At 42.5% G+C, this 17,537-nt stretch overlaps 1 protein-coding gene across 28 annotated transcripts in view; it reads right to left on the bottom strand.

Annotated features, from left to right (window-relative positions):
* Positions 1–17,537, bottom strand: part of NSD1 (nuclear receptor binding SET domain protein 1) — a 148,907-nt gene that overhangs the window by 81,120 nt on the left and 50,250 nt on the right. For all 28 annotated transcript variants that reach the window (XR_016235582.1, XM_089335116.1, XM_089335117.1 and 25 more), the window contains one exon: positions 6,530–6,665. Coding sequence is in view for 24 of the 28 variants with exons in the window: in XM_089335116.1 (XP_089191242.1) it covers positions 6,530–6,665 (136 nt within the window). In the remaining 4 variants the exon portion in view is untranslated. The remainder of the gene's footprint in view (positions 1–6,529; positions 6,666–17,537) is intronic.

Genomic DNA, 17,537 nt, shown 5'->3' with positions numbered 1-17,537 from the left:
ATACGGGCACTGGTTCAAGACCCAGCTGCTCCACTTCCAATCCAGCTCTCTGCTAAGGCCTGGGACAGCAATAGAAGATACCCAAGTCCTTGGGCCCCTGCACCCACATGGGAAGACCTGGAAGAAGCTCCTGGCTCCTGGCTTCGGATCAGCTCAGCTTCTGCCATTGCGGCCAACTGGGGAGTGAATCAGCAGATGGAAGACCTCTCTCTCTCTGCCTCTCCTCTGTGTAACTCTGACTTTTAAATAAAATAAATAAATCTTTACAAAAAAAGAAAGAAAGGAAAATTTCAACTATTCAATTGATGTGGGAAAAAATTTCTAGAAGTTTATTAAAAGAATCTTTACTCTGGGTGCAAAACCAGTTCAAAACCAGTTAGAGGTAGATAGCTAATTACACAGTAAATTAAGATAGCAGCCAAATAAGCTCTTTTTAGCATCAGTCTATAAAATGCTATAACCTCATTGTCACAGAACACAAAGGACATAAGCTAAAGTAGCACAAATATAACTAAAAAATAAATAACAAAAAAATTCTAAAACCACTATGCTAAAATACGAGAAGGCATAAATGTTTTCAAACAGTGCCATATACAACACACTAACATCTTTATAGCCACTATTCTGGGCTTGACACTGCACTAGATACTTTGCCTAGATTCCATTCATGAACTCTAAGAAGTAAGTTGAATCTCAATTATACCAACACAGTAGGTACAACAACTTCAGAGAGTAAATTCATCACTAAAAATTGACTCTACCAGGGGCCGGTGCCATGGCTCACTTGGTTAATCCTCTGCCTGTGGCACTGGCATCCCATGAGCACCGGATTCTCGTCCCGGTTGCTCCTCTTCCAGTCCAGCTCTCTGCTGTGATCCGGGAAGGCAGTGGAGGATGGCCCAAGTGCTTGGGCCTCTGCACCCACGTGGGAAACCAGGAAGAAGTGCCTGGCTCTTGGCTTCAGATCAGTGTGGCTTCAGCCATAGCAGCCATTTGAGGGGTGAACCAACAGAAGGAAGACCTTTCTCTCTGTCTCTCTCTCTGTCTAACTCTATCTGTCAAAAAAAAAAAAAAAATTGACTCTACCAAAGAAGTGGAATCTGAAGTCTCAAATAAGGAAAATATTTTATAAGAAAAAAAAGAAGCCCAGGGGGTTGGCACTGTGGCATAGGGGGTAAAGCTGCCACCTGTAACATCAGCATATGGGCGTCAGTTCCAGTCCTGGCTGCTCTACTTCTGATGCAGTTCCCTGTAAACACGCCTGGTAAAGCAGTAGAGGAAAGCCCAGGTCCTTGGGTCCCTGAACCCATGTGAGAGACCCAGAAGAAATTCCTGGCTCTTGGATTTGGGCTGGCCCAGCCCTGACCAGTGCAGCCATTTGGGGAGTGAACCAGTGGATGGAAGATCTCTCTCTCTCTCTCCCGCTCTCCCCACCAACCCACCGCTCTCCATAACTCTGCCTTTCAAATAAATAAAATAACTCTTTTTAAAAAGCAGAAAAAGAAAGAAACCCAATTACTCTAAACTTTTTTCATTGTCCAAAGTTCTACATATACAATTGTCAAAAATAAAAACAGGAGTGAGAGTTTGACCTAGCAAGTAACTTAAAGGTTTAGACATTCCACACCAGAGTGTCTGGATTCCAGTCCAGGCTCCCCTCTCCCTATTTCAGTTTCCTGCCAATGTGCGTCCTGGGAGGCAGCAATTGATTGACAGCACAATAGTTGGTCCTTGTCACCTCAGTGGGAGATCTGGATTGACTTTCTGGTTCCTGGCTGTAGCCTAACCAGTGGAAGCCACTGCAAGTATAGGGAGATGTAAGTCAGGATATAGGAAATGTCTCTCTCATTCTCTTTCTAATAAATACTCTAAAAAATTTAAATAATACTAATGATATCTAGAAAAAGATAAAATCTAATTTATCAAGTAAATATATAAGGGGCATCAAAAAAAATTCATGGAAAAGGTATATTATGAAAAAATTATGACTAGATTTCAATTTTTAGGTACCAAAATAAGCTTTATCTTTTTTTTGTATCACTTTTATTTTTTTATTTTATTTTTTATTTTTGACAGGCAGAGTGGACAGTGAGAGAGAGACAGAGAGAAAGGTCTTCCTTTGCCCTTGGTTCACCTTCCAATGGCCGCCGCGGCCGGCATGCTGCGGCTGGCGCACGGCGCCAATCCGAAGGCAGGAGCTAGGTGCTTCTCCTGGTCTCCCATGGGGTGCAGGGCCCAAGCACTTGGGCCATCCTCCACTGCACTCCCTGGCCACAGCAGAGAACTGGCCTGGAAGAGGGGCAACCGGGAAAGAATCCGGCGCCCTGACCGGGACTAGAACCCGGTGTGCTGGCGCTGCAGGCGGAGGATTAGCCTAGTGAGCCAAGTTGTTGGCCCGTATTTGAATTTTTAAAACAAGAGATTTTGTTCCTTTAGGGCAGGGGTGGGGAACCTTCTTTAATGCCAAGGGCCATTTGGATATTTATAACATCATTTTTAATTGAACTTGTTTTGAAATATTCTTCAATTATTCCACACACTTAGCATTTTAACATATTTCAGAGTAAAAGATTACAAAAGAAACAATGAAGGGTAAATAGGTTTAAAAATCTATTACTCTTGAAAAAAAGTAAATGAAAATCATTTTATGCAAAAATTCACTTGAATTAAATTCAACAGAAACTACCTCTAAAAGGAGATTAAACTGGTAAGATGGTATAAGTGAATATACACAGTGGTTCTTTAAGTCAATTTGAAAAGTAAATTATTTGGTCATAAACAAATAATTCGACTAAAATATCTGGAATTCCATGTATAAAAAGAGAAAAAAAATTCACTGCCTGGTGGAAAATAAAATAAATAGACTAGGTAGAGGCCGGCCCTGTGGCACAGCAGGTAAAGCCAGCATCTGCAATGCTGATATCCCATATGGGTGCTGGTTCGAGTTCCAGCTGCTCTGCTTCCAATCCAGCTCTCTGCTATGGCCTGGGATAGCAGCAGAAGATGGTCCAAGTGCTTGGGCCCTGCACCCTTGTGTGAGACCCAGAAGAAGCTCCTGGCTCCTAGCTTTGGGTCGGCCCAGCTCTGGCTGTTGCAGTCATTTGGGGAGTGAACCAGTGGATGGAAGGCCTCTCTCTCTCTCTCTGTCTCTCCTGTGTAACTCTGACTTTAAAATAAATAAATAAAACTTAAAAAAAAAATAAAATAAGAAACAGAAGACTCAGTACATTCAAGACCACCAAAGTACTGTAGACACAACTTGACTAGAACCTAAACTATGAGAGACGCACTATGTCACAGCAGGTTAGGCCACTTCTTGCTACACTGGCACCCAATGTCACAGTGCTGGTTCAAGTCCTGGCTGCTCCGTTTCCCAATTCAGCTTCCTGCCAATGTGTCTGGGAGAACAATGAATGATGGCCCAAGTACTTGGGTCCCTGCTACCCACTTGGGAGATGGAGCTCCTGGTTCCTGGCTTCAGCCTGCCCTAGCCCTGGCCATTGTGGCCATTTGGAGGGTGAACCAGGGGATAGAAGATCTCTCTCAATCTCTCTCTCTCTCTCTGTAACTCTTCCTTTCAAATAAAAAAATAATTATTTTGAAATTGAAATAAATAATAAAATAAAGGTTCGGCACTGTAGTATGGCATGCTACATGAAACTACCATCCCATATCAAAGCAACACTTCTAATCAAGTTCCCTGTTAACAAGCCTGGGAAAGTAGTGGATAACAGCCCAAGTGTTTGGGCCCTGCCACCCATGTGGAAGAGTCACATGGAATTCTTGGTTCTCAGCTATCACCTTTGAACCTGTGAATAGAAGATCTCTTTCTTTGTCTCTCCCTCTATGTCACCCTGCCTTTCAAAAAAACCAAATCTTTTTAAAAAGAGAACCTAGCATAGAGGGTAAAACTGCGACCTATGGCGCCAGCATCCCACATGGGCGCTAGTTCAAGTCCCAGCTGTTTCACTTCCGATCTAGCTCCCTGATAATGCAGCTAGGAAGGCAGCGGAAAATGACCCAAGTGCCAAGGCTGCTGTACCCACATGGGAGACCCAGATGAAGCTACTGGCTACCAGCTTGGGATCATGCCAGTTCTGGCCTTTGCAGCCATTTGAGGAATCAACCAACAGACAAAAAGATCTCTCTGGGGGCCAGTGTTGTGGCATAGTGGGTAAAGCCACCGCCTGTAATGCCAGCATCCCATATGCACCCAGGTTTGAGCCCAGGCTGCTTCTCTTATGATCCAACTCTCTGCTATGGCCTGGGAAAGCAGTAGGAGATGGCCCAAGTCTGTGGGTCCCTGCACCCACGTGGAAGACCTGGAAGAAGCCCCTGGCTCCTGGCTTTGGATTGGTGCAACCCCAGCCATTGCAGCCAATTGAAGAGTGAACCAACAGATGGAAGACTGACCTCCCTTCCTCCCTCCCTCCCTCTCTCTCTCTGCCTCTCCTTCTCTCTCAGTGTAACTCTTTCAAGTAAATAAATAAATCTTAAAAAAAAAAAAAAAAAACTCTCTTTAATTTTGCTTTTCAAATAAATAAATATATCTTAAAAAGAAAAAAAAGTATGGAACTAAGCAGTTTTAAAAACAAAGGAAGCTTAAAACTCACTTCCAAAAAACTGAAAAATGAACCTGCAAAAGTGACCTGAACTGCTACTATATAAAAACAGAAAAGGGGAGGGAGATGAGAACGTCTTTGGATTTGCAAAAACACACACACACACACACACACACATATACAAACTCTGGGAGGACACTTTTTTTTTTTTTTTTTTTTTTTTTTTTTGCCAGAGTGTCTTGGCTTTCCATGCCTGAAATACTCTCATGGGCTTTTCAGCCGGATCCGAATGCCTTTAGGGCTGATTCTGAGGCCAGAGTGCTATTTAGGACATCCACCATTCTATGAGTCTGCTGTGTATCTCACTTCCCATGTTGGATCGCTCTCCCCTTTATTTATTCTATCGGTTAGTATTAGCAGGCACTAGACTTGTTTATGTGATCCCTTTGACTCTTAGTCCTTTCATTATGATCAATTGTGAACAGAAATTGATCACTTGGACTAGTGAGATGGCATTGGTACATGCCACCTTGATGGAACTGAATTGGAATCCCCTGGTATGTTTCTAACTCTACCATTTGGGGCAAGTCAGCTTGAGCATGTCCCAAATTGTACATCTCTTCCCACTCTTATTCCCACTCTTATATTTAACAGGGATCACATTTCAGTTGAATTTCAACACTTAAGAATGACTGTGTATTAATTACAGAATTAAACCAGTAGTATTAAGTAGAACAGACAAAAAAAAAATGCTAAGAGGGATAACGTATTAAGGACCTAAATGAAAGATCTCTGTGAGTGAGATCCCAGTGGAAAGAACAGGTCTTCAAAGAAGGAGGTACCTTTCTCTGAAGGGAGGAGAGAACTTCCACTTTGACTATGACCTTGTCTAAATAAGATAAGAGTCGGTGAACTCAAAAGGCTTCCATAGCCTTGGAAACTCATGACTGGAGCATAGGGAGATTACTGATGCCATAAACAGGAGTGTCAATTTGTAAAGTCAACAACAGGAGTCACTGTGCACTTACTCCTCATGTAGGATCTCTGTCCTTAATGTGCTGTACATTGAGATTTAATGTTATAACGAGTACTCAAACAGTATTTTTCACTTGGTGTTTCTATGTGGGTGCAAACTGTTGAAATCTTTACTTAATGTATACTAAACTGATCTTCTGTATATAAAAAAAATTGAAAATGAATCTTGATAAGAATGGAAGGGGAGAGACAGCGGGAAAGGGGAGGGTTGCGGGTGGGAGGGAAGTCATTGGGGGGGGGGGAGCCAATGTAATCCATAAGCTGTATTTTGGAAATCTATATTCATTAAACAAAAGTTAAAAACAAAAACAACAAAAAAAAAACTGGTTACCCAGAAGAGTGTGGAGTGCACTGATTTAAAACCCCATGAACATGCGACCTATTCAAAAACTAAATATGATATTAAACAGCATTTAAAAAATCTCAATGCATCTTAACAGAAAAAGAGAGCTCAAAATCAAGTTCTGCCCCTACCTTTACAGCAATTTAAGAATAAGGCACCTGAGATTCAAATAGACCAACCAAGTAAGAAACAACTATAGTAATTAAAGAAAATGCTTCTAAATGAGACTTCAAAATTCAATGTAACTTATACACATTATAATTGTCTCAGATTGTTGATTATCAAAAATGATACAAATCTGAAGATTAAAGTAAAAACATGTAAAAATACTGAAGAATGATTGTGGACATTGTAAACTTTAGGTGAACAGCCTAACAATTTCCTAGCGTCTACAGTTAGTGACTGAGAAGTTTTAAATCATAGAATAAAATAAAATTTAAAAACACAAAAACACTGAATATGTAACTATTCACAAAAATGCTCAAAGGAATGGATGATTACTAAAGGCAAGAAAAATTGGCTTATATTAAATAATTGCAAATTTAAAATTCATTCTGTTTTTATTCCGAATAACAACTGCAAGAATTACCTTTCATTTTTGAGTGTGTGTTAATCAATGGATCAGAACAAATCTTGCAGGGCCACCATGGGCGTCTCTTGAACTTTGCCCAGATGAGATCTCCAACTTCATACTTCAGTGGTGTCGACTTTTTCTTGGGTTGACACTTTAGACAGATAAAACATGGGATATCTATCACTAAGAAGCAAAAGCTTTTGAAACAATGTTATCATTACCCTTCTGAACAAGCTATTCCCAAAAAATTTAAGAAAGAAAACATTTCAGACTAACAATTACTAAATAGGTCCACCTACTTTCCCTTAATTGTTCATAACATTGTCATCTGTAGCACAGTAGTCCTCAACTTAAATTTGTCTCATATAATTAGCCTGCTGGCATTCTGAAAATAAAATTAAAGATGGTCTGATTTATAAAGAACTAAAAACTGAAATAAATAATAGGTAAACAAAAGCATCCCAAGGAAAAGATACACTTGTTCTAGTCCTCGAATCATAACACTGTGGTGGGGGAGAAGTATAAAAGAATTTTAACAATATCAAGAGACTGTAGACCCTTCTGCAGTTCATATTCTACATCCTCCTCAAATAGACATTTTTGTTAATTAATTAACAAATGGCTATAATGAAAAAATCCTGAGTTATATACAAGGTAAATTCTTAGCAACTGATCTAGATTTTTCCCAGGATATGCAAAATTAGGCTGCATCCAGAACAACCTGCTGTCCCACTCCAAGGGACAACACTCAGAATCCAATATGAACGAATCCCTGGGAACTGTCCAGTGTACACACTGGCTGCAGCTTTTCTCTAAATATGTCTGACTGACATGGATCCAAATTCTTCCATATCAGCTGTAAACTCATATCCATGCCTTCAGAACCACACAAATGGTAAAAACTGATTGCCTTGAGATGAAAACATTATGTGTTTCATAGGCCTGAGCTTCCCATCTGGTACACCAAAAGAATTGAACATGTGTTGAGATATTTCTGGATGGCCAAAAGAAGTATTTGGGAATCTTACAGTAAGAGTAATCTTTTGACACCAAGGAGAAATATAAATATCCTTGTTTTCTTCAACTACCTTGAAGACAGCTTGGTAAGAAACAACATCAGTTTCAATCTTCCCTCCTTAATGCCTAAAACAGTACCCACCTAGCACTAAGGAGTCATAAAGAGTATGGTGAATTTTTTTTAAAGATTTATTTTATTCACTTGAAAGGCAGAGTTACAAAGAGAGACAGGGAGAAACAGAGAGATTTCCCATCTGCTGGTTCACTCCCCAAATGGCTGCAACAGCCATGGCTGGTCCAGGTTTGAGCCAAGAGCCAAGAGCTTCATCCAGGTTTCCCAAATGGGTGCAGGAGCCCAAGGACTTGGGCCATCTTCCACTGCGTTTCCAGGCGCATTAGCAGGGAGCTGGACTCCAACAGGTGACCACATGGGATGCCAGCATCACAGGCAGTGACTTTCCCTGGTATGACATGATGCCAGCCCCAAGTCTGGTGAATTAATTTCATTTAAATAATTCAAATAAGTTATGAATAATATCATAACTCAAGGACCGGGTTCTAGTCCCGGTCGGGACACTGGATTCTGTCCCGGTTGCCCCCCTTCCAGGCCAGCTCTCTGCTGTGGTCCGGGAGTACAGTGGAGGATGGCCCAAGTGCTTGGGCCCTGCACACGCATGGGAGACCAGGAGAAGCACCTGGCTCCTGTTTTCGGATCAGTGCGGTGCGCCAGCCGTGGTGGCCATTGGAGGGTGAACCAACGGCAAAAGGAAGACCTTTCTCTCTGTCTCTCTCTCTATCCACTCTGTCAAAAAAAAAAAAAAAAATTCCATATCTATTAGAATACTTGATTCAAATCCTGCTATTCTTTTCTTCTGCTCCAGCCTCTTGCTAACACAGCTCGGAGATGGCAGATAATGGCCCAAGTGCTTGAGCTCCTGCTACTCACATAGGAGACTGGGATGGAGTTCCAGGCTCCTCGTTCCCACCTGACCTAGCCCTGGCTGTTGGGGCCATTTGGGCAGTGAACCAGTTGATGGAAGATGGTGCTCGCTCTCGCTCGTGCACTCTCTGCCTCTCCCTCTCCCTCTCTTGCCTTTCAAAGAATTAAAAAAAAAAAAAAAGAACAAAATAAATCTCAAATACACATATAGATGACTTAAGACCAGTTTAAAAGATTAACCTTGGAAAGAGAAATTCACAAATATATCCTCTTCAAATCCTTAATTAAAATGCATGCAAATTCATCAGACAGCAGAATACAAAACTATAAAGACAAAAAATGAGTAAGTCATAATTAATTCCCAACCTCTGGAGAGGGGGCAGGCATATGGCTCAGTGGTTCATACACCCACATCCCATTTTGTCCCCATCATATAAGAGAGTTTCAGTTCTGTTTCACATTCTACCTTCTTGTAAATGTGTACCCTAAAAGGCTGAAGGTGATGGTTCAAACAGCTGGGTTCCTGTCACCCACACATGAGACCTATCTTGAGTTACTGGCTCCCTTGTCTGGTCTGGCCCTGCCCTGGTTGTTACACGAAGGAAGGAATAAACCTATACACATTGCACCGTAAGATAAAACAGAGGGCCGGCACTGTGGTATAGGAAGTTAAGCCTCCACCTGCACTGCAAGCATCCCATATGGATGCCAGTTCAAACTCCAGCTGCTACGCTTCTGATCTAGTTCCCTACTAATGTGTCTGGGAAAGCCGCAGAGGATGGCTCAAGTGCTTGGGCCCCTGCATCCACATGGGAGACCCAGAAGAAGATCCTGGCTCCTTGGCTTCCGCCTGGCCCAGCCCAGGTTGAAGTGGACATTTGGGGAGTGAACCAGCAGATGGAAGATGTCTCTCTCTCTCCTCTCTCTGTATTTCTGCCTTTTAGATACATAAATAAAAATCTTTTAAAAATAAAACATGTCTTTAAAAAATAAATAAAACAAGCTCAACTGGCTCAGTTACAGTGCTTTAAGATGCCTACATCCTACTTCAGAATCCCTGGATTTGCTATCCAGCTCCAGATCCTGACTCTGTTTTTCTACTACTGTGAACCATGGTGGGTATCACTGATGGCTCAAGAAATTGAGTTCTTGCCATGCAGGAGGAGGGAGACCTGGATTGATTTCTCATCTCCCAGCCCTGGCCATTGCAGACATCTGGTAAATGAACCAGCATACAGAAGGTTTGTCTGTATATTTATATGTCTCTGTCCCTCTGCCTCTCAAATTAATTAAGGCGGGGGGGGGGGGGAGGGGGTAGCACCGTGGTATAGCAGGTAAAGCTGCCACCTACAGTTCCTGCATCCCATATGGATGCTGGCTTGAGTCCCAGCTGCTCCACTTCTGATCCAGCTCTCTGCTATGGCCTGGGAAAGCAATAGAAGATGGCCCAAATCCTTGGGTTCCTGCACCTGTGTGGGAGACCCAGAGGAAGCTCCTGGCTCCTGGTTTTGGATCAGCCCAGCTCCTATCACTGCAGCCATTTGGGGAGTGAACCAGCAGATGGAAGACCTCTCTCCCTCTCTCTCTTTCTGCTTTTCCTTCTTTTTCTATGTAACTCTGACTTTCAAATAAATAATCTTTATTTAAAAAAAAAAAAAAAACCTATGTGGGTGCAGGGGCCCAAGCACTTGGACCACTCTCAGCTGCCTTTCCAGGAGCATTAGCAGGTAGCTGGACTGAAAGTAGAGCAGCCAGGAATTGAATAGGTGTCCATATAGGATGCTGGCACTGCATGCAGCACCTTTACCCACTACCATAGCATTGGCCCCCAGAATTTGGTTTTAAACAAGTATAAAATTCCAATTTCACAACCTAGTGAAACTGCTAGGAAAGTCATTATATATATTGCTCGAGTTCTAGGAAGAGATACAGCCTGGAGAAGAAAAACTGGGAGTTATCTGAGTCTAGAAAAAAGACCACCAGATCACCAAGACAATTAAGTATGGATAAAGACCTGGAGCATCAAAATTGTATGGATTGACAGAAGCCTGTATGGTTTCTGATGAGAAGTCAGCTGTGAATCTTTGGCACTCTCTGAAAGTACTTCCTAAACCAGAAAAAGCAACAGAGAAAGAGAACTATAGACCAATATCCCTGATGAACATAGATGCAAAAATCCTCAACAAAGTACTAGCTAATCAAATCCAACAACACCTCAGAACGGGATTTAACCCTGTTATGCAAGGATAGTTCAACAGTCACAAATCAATAAATGTGATACATCACATTAACAAACTGAAGAACAAACAGATGCAGAGAAGGCATTTGATCAAATGCAACATCCTTTCATGATGAAAAAACCTTCAGCAAACTGGGTATAGAAGGAACATTCCTCAACACAATCAAGGCAATTACAATAAACCCACAGCCAGGGTCTTACTGAATGGGAAAAAGTTGGAAGCAATTCCATTCACTAAGATCTGAACCAGACAAGGATGCCCACTCTCACCACTGCTATTCAATATCATCCTGGAAGTTTTAGTCAGACTCATTAGGTAAGAAAAAGAAATCAAAAGGATCCAAAATGGAAAGGAGTAAGTCAATTTATAGCTACTTAGAAATGACATGATTCTGCAGATAGGAGAACCAAAAGACTCTGCAAAGAGACTACTGGAACTCATAAAAGAGTTTGGTGGGGCCAGCGCTGTGGCATAGTGGATAAAGCCACCACCAGCAGTGCCAGCATCCTATATGGGCACTAGTTCAAGTCCTGGCTGCTCCACTTTTGATCCAGCTCTCTGCTATGGCCAGGGAAAGCAGTAGATGGCCCAAGGACTTGGGCCCCTGCACCCGTGTGGGAGACCCAGAAGAAGCTCCTGGCCCTTGGCTTCAGATCGGCGTAGCTCTGGCCATTGTGGCCAATTGAGGAGGACCCAGCGGATGGAAGACCCCTCTCTCTCTGCCTCTTCTCTGCCTGTGTAAATCTTTCAAATAAATAAATAAATAAATCTTTAAAAAAAAAAGTTGGTAAAGTGCTAGGATTTAAAATACACCAAAATCTATAGCCTTTGTATATACAGACAATGCCATGGCTAAGAAAGAACTTCTAAGATCAATCCTATTCACAATAGCTACCAAAAAATTAAATGCCTTGGAATAAATTTAAGGAAGACAAAGATCTCTATGATGAAAATTACAAACATTAAAGAAACAGAAGACAACACCAAAAAAGTGGAAAAATCTTCCATGTTTGTGGATTGGAAGAATTAATATTATCAAAATGTCCATACTACCAAAAGCAATTTACAGATTCAACATGATCGCAATAAAATGCCAATGACAGATCTAGAAAAACCAAAGATCTAGAAAAAAATGATGATAAAATTCACATGGGAACACCAGAGAACCCGAATAGCTAACGCAATCTTATACAATTAAAAAAAAAAAAAAAGAGGCATCACAATATCAAATTTCAAGACATACTACAGAGCAGTTATAATCGAAACAGCCTGGCAAAAAAACAGATGTGTAGACAAGTGGCACAGAACAGAAACTCCAGAAATCAAGCCACACATCTACAACCAACTTATGTTTGATAAAAGAGCTAAAACCAATCCCTGAAGCAAGGATGGTCTCTTCAATAAATGGTGCCAGGAAAAGAAGTATAAAACAAAACCCCTACCTTACACCTCACACACAAAAATCCACTCAAAATGGATCAAGGACCTAACTCTACAACCCGATACCACAGAATTACTAGAGAACATTGGGGAAACCATGAAAGACACTGGCATAAGCAAAGACTTTAGGAAAAGACCCCAGAAGCAAAGGTAATTAAAGCCAAAATGGACAAAAGGGATTACATCAAGCTGAGAAGCTTCTGTACTGCAAAAGAACTATGCAGTAAAGTGAAGCAACAAGTGACAGAATTGGAGAAAATATCTGCAAACTATGAAACGGATGAAGGATTAATTTCCAGAATCTACAAAGAGCTAAAGAAAATCAACAACAAAACAAACAATCCAATTAAGAAATGGGCAAAGGACTTGATTAGGCATTTTTCAAAAGAGTAAATTCAAATGGCAAACAGACACATGAAGAAATGCTCAGGATCACTAGCATTCAGGAAAATGCAAATAAAAAACACAATGAGGTTTTTACCTTACCCCAGTTAGAATGACTCTCATACAGAAATCAACAAAGAAATGTTGGCAAGGATATGGGGAAAACTTAATCCACTGTTGAGTGTAAACTAGTACAGTATGGAGATACTGCAGAAATCTGAAAATAGATCAACCATAGGACCCAGCAATCCCACTCCTGGGAATTTACCCAATGAAATCAGCATATAAAAGAGTGAACTTGTACCCCCATGTTCATTGCAGCTCAATTCACAATAGCTAAGATATGGAATCAACCAGATGTCCATCAACTGAAGACTGGACAAAGAAAATTATAGAATACTACTAAGTGGTAAAAAAAAAAAAAAGAAAGAAATGAAATCCTGTCTTTTGCAACAAAATAGATGCAACTGAAAACCATTATACTTAGTGAAATAAGCCAGTCCCAAATAAGACAGATATCATGTTTTCCCTGATCTGCAGTAACTAACAGAGTACCTAAAATGTAATGTATTAGAGTGAAACTGATATTTTTAGATTCAATAATTGTTTACAAGAGCCCTTGTCTCTACTGTTATGAGAGTGCTTCTTTTTTCTTCATAATATTTGTTGAAAACTTTACTTAGTGTAGGGTTAAGTAAACTGAAAACAGATCTTTGTAAAAATTAAGAGTAGAAATAGGAGAGGGAGGATGAAGAGTGGTGGGAACGTGGACAGGAGAGAGAGTAGGGTGAGAAGTATCACTATATTCCAAAACCTGTATATATTTCATATATACATGAAATATATTTCATATATTCATGAAATTTGTATGCCTTAAATAAAATTTTTTAAAAATTGTAAGGATGCTTTTAAACTCTGTTTAAATCATCTAACCAACAGACTTTTCAATTTTTTCTTCATATTTTCTGTGTGTGTGTACAGGGCAGGCACAAAGTTCCTTGAAAGGGCGCTGTGATCTAATTTATTTTAATGGTGCCTCTTGGAGAGCGGCACAGCCATTGTGTGAAGAGATGAAGACTGAATGCTTGCAGCCTTGTTGCCAACCCAAGCAGCAGTCAGCCTCTCCACACAGAACCCAGAAGTAGGAGATTCGGATCTAATCTCTTCTCCCTCCCACTCCTAGTTACAAATCACTTGAAATAAATGTTAGCAGAACTCCACTTAAGAATTTTCTTTATTATTTTCAGCTGCATTTTTCAGCTTTGTGAAGATCCTCACCATCAAACACAACAGACAGTAACATTACTAGCCTCAGTCCATGAAATCCTACTTCCACATACTCACTGGGAATCTCTATATTCCTCTGGACAAGAAGTCTGATGCTGAGACAATCTACTCAAAAAATAGCAAATCTGTGGGTTGCTCAGTTCATAAGGGTTCTGCCTTCATTTAAAATGTTAATGAGCCGGCCCCGAGGCTCACTAGGCTAATCCTCTGCCTTGCAGCGCCAGCACACTGGGTTCTAGTCCCGGTCGGGGCGCCAGATTCTGTCCCAGTTGCCCCTCTTCCTGTCCAGCTCTCAGCTGTGGCCAGTGAGTGCAGTGGAGGATGGCCCAAGTCCTTGGGCCCTGAACCCCATGGGAGACCAGGATAAGTACCTGGCTCCTGCCTTTGGTTCAGCGCGGTGCGCCGGCCGCAGCGCACCGGCCGCGGCAGCCATTGGAGGGTGAACCAACAGCAAAGGATGACCTTTCTCTCTGTCTCTCTCTCTCACTGTCCACTCTGCCTGTCAGAGAAAAAAAAAAAAAAAAAAAAAAAAAAAAAGACCTTTCTCTCTCTCTCTGCCTTTCCTCTATGTAACTCTGACTTTCAAATAAATAAATAAAAAATCTTTAAAAAAAAATGTTAATGAGAGGCCAGCGCCATGGCTCACTTGGTTAATCCTCTGGCTGGGGTGCCAGCATCCCATATGGGCGCCGGGTTCTAGTTCCAGTTGTTCCTCTTCCAGTCTAGCTCTCTGCTGTGGCCCGGGGGGCAGTGGAGGGTGGCCCAAGTGATTGGGCCCCTGCACCCACATGGGAGACCAGGAAGAAGCACCTGGCTCCTGGCTTTGGATCGGCGCAGCACCGGCCATAGCGGCCACTTGGGGAGTGAACCAATGGAAGGAAAACCTTTCTGAGTCTATCTGTCAAATAAGTTTTAAAAAAATGATAAAATGTTAATGAGAAAAATGCCCAGGCTGCTGCAGCATGAAAGGATGGCAAAATAACTGCTGGCCAGGTGTTAGATATTAACCTGGCTGCAGAGTCAAAAGGGAATGAAGAGTGGCAGGAGCTGTGGCACAGCAGGTAAAGCTGCCGCCTGGGGTGCCGGCATCCCATTGGGTACTGGTTTGAGACCCGGCTGCTCCACTTCTGATCCAGCTCTCTGCTGTGGTCTAGGAAAGCAGTAGAAGATGGCCCAAGTCCTTGACCCCTGCACCCGTGTGGAGACCCAGAGGAAGCTCCTGGCTCCTGGCTTCGGATCAGCCCAGCTCCAGCTGTTGCAGCCATTTGGGGAGTGAACCAGAGGATGGAAGACTTCTCTCTCTCTCGCTGCCTTTGCCTCTGCCTCTCTGTAACTCTGCCTTTCAAATAAATAATCTTAAAAAATAAAAAGTGAACCAAGGGAGCCAACACCATGGTAAAGCAGGTAAAGCCTGTGACACTGGCATCCATATGGGTACAGGTTCAAGTCCCAGCTGCTCTGCTTCTGATCCAGCTCCCAGCTAATGTCCTGGAAAAGCAGCACAGGATGGACCCTGCCACCCATGCTGGGAGACCCAGAAACACCACGCTTGGGCCTGGCCCTACCCTGGCCATTGCTGTCATCTGGGGAGTGAACTAGCAAATAGAAGATCTATCTATCACTCAGAGAGAGAGAGAGAGAGAGAGAGGTCTTCCATCCAGTGGTTCACTCCCCAGATAGCCGCGACAGCCGGAGCTGTGCCGATCCGAAGCCAGGAGCCAGGAGCCTCTTCCGGTTATCCCATGGGGCTGCAGGGGCCCAAAGACTTGGGCCATCTTCTACTGCTTTCCCAGGCCATAGCAGAGAGCTGGGTTAGAAGAGGACCAGCCGGAACTAGAACCGGCGTCCATATGGGATGCCAGCGCTTCAGGCCAGGGCATCAACCCGCAACACAGGCATCCCATATGGATTCCGGTTCGTGCCTGGCTACTCTACTTCTGACCCAGCTCCCTGCTAATGACCTGAAAAAAGCAGTGGAACATGGCCCAAGAATTTGGACCCCTGCACCCACGTGGGAGACCCAGAAGAAACTCCTTGCTTCCAATCAGCTCAGCTCCTGGCTTCAGATTGGCCCAGCTCCAGCCACTGCAGCCACTTATGGAATAAACCATCAGATGAAAAATCTCACTCTTCTTGTGCATGTGTGTGTGTCTCTTTCTGTAACTACCTTTCAAATAAATAAATCTTTATATATGTGTGTGTACATATATATACACACATATATAAATATATAAAATGCCTGGCACATAGCAACAACTGAAAAGCTCCTGCTCTATTATCCACTTTATTTCTTTGCAGATGTACCTTATTCCAATTACATTAAGAGTTGATGTGACAATATAGGTACTCGGCTTACATTTATCACTGTTTACAAAAAAATACTTCAAATTCTGAATAATCAACCTAAATATAATTTTTAAGTAGAAGCAGTTAAGAGCCAGCATGTGGCACAGTGGAAGTTAAGCCACTACCCAGAACACCTACATCTCATTTCAGAGTACTGGATTAGAGTCCAACTACCCTGAACTTCCAATGCAGCTCCCAGGAGTCCCTGGCTCCTGGCTTCTGTCTGGCCCATCTCTGGCTGTTGTGGGCAGTGGGGACTAAACCAGCAGGAAGATCTCTGTCTCTCCCTCTCTTTGTCATTCCATCAAATAAATATCCTTAAAACAAAAACAAAAAAAAAAAAAAGTGCAATTAAATGGATGCTTCATTGTCCATCCAGTTCACAGTTATTATAGGAACCAGCTGTCAAACATCTTCTAACAGCTAAGATGTTATTGACATTCTTATTTCTACCCTGAAATAATTTAACACTCCTACGTGGTCTCTCTCACATACACCCACAATCTAAATCTCTCAATCCATCCTATATTTAGCATACTTCCAATGCTATTACTATTTTTCCTTAAAAAGAAACAAACAAACAAAAAATCTCTATTGGCCAATTTACCAAGTAAATACTACTGTCCAGGCAGTTTTAAAGGCCCTCCAAAAACTGGTCCATATCTGCCTAGCCCCAATTTCCTACCAAATATTTTCTAGATGCTAAAACTTAATCAGGGGGGCTTGCGCTGTGGCACAGTAGTCTAAGCTTCTGCCTGTGGTGCTGGCATCCCATATGGGCACTGGTACTAGTCCCAGCTATTCTTCTAATCCAGCTCTCTGCTATGGCTTGGGAAAGCAGTGGGAAGCTGCTTGGGTCCCTGCACCTGCGTGGAAAACTTGTAAGAAGCTCCTAGCTTGGCTTAGCTCTGGCTGTTGTGGCCATTTAGGGAGTGAACCAGTGGGTGGAAGACCTTTCTCTCTGTCTCTCCCTCTCTCTGTAACTATCACTCTCAAATAAATAAATAAAATCTTAAAAAAAAGGAGAAATTTATTTTTAAAAATGATGACTTGGGGCCAGCACTGTGGCGTAGGGAGTAAAGCCGCCACCTGCAGTGCCAGCACCCCATATGGGTGCTGGTTCGAAGCCTGACTGATCCACTTCCGATCCATCTCTCTGTTCTGGCCTAGGAGCACAGTAGAAAATGGCCTAAGTCCTTCAGCACCTACACCCACGTGGGAAGACCAGGGAGAAGCTCCTGGCTCCTGGCTTCAGATCGGCGCAGCTCCAGCCCTTGCGGCCAATTGGGGAGTGGACCAGCACATGGAGGACCTCTCTCTCTCTGCCTCTCCTTCTCTCTCTGTGTAACTCTGACTTTCAAATAAAAAA

This window comes from Oryctolagus cuniculus, chromosome 6 (genome assembly GCF_051225735.1).
Source record: "Oryctolagus cuniculus isolate XC-2025 breed Fujian yellow rabbit chromosome 6, ASM5122573v1, whole genome shotgun sequence".
Taxonomy (NCBI): Eukaryota; Metazoa; Chordata; class Mammalia; order Lagomorpha; family Leporidae; genus Oryctolagus; species Oryctolagus cuniculus.
This window is presented reverse-complemented; position numbering and strand designations above follow the sequence as displayed.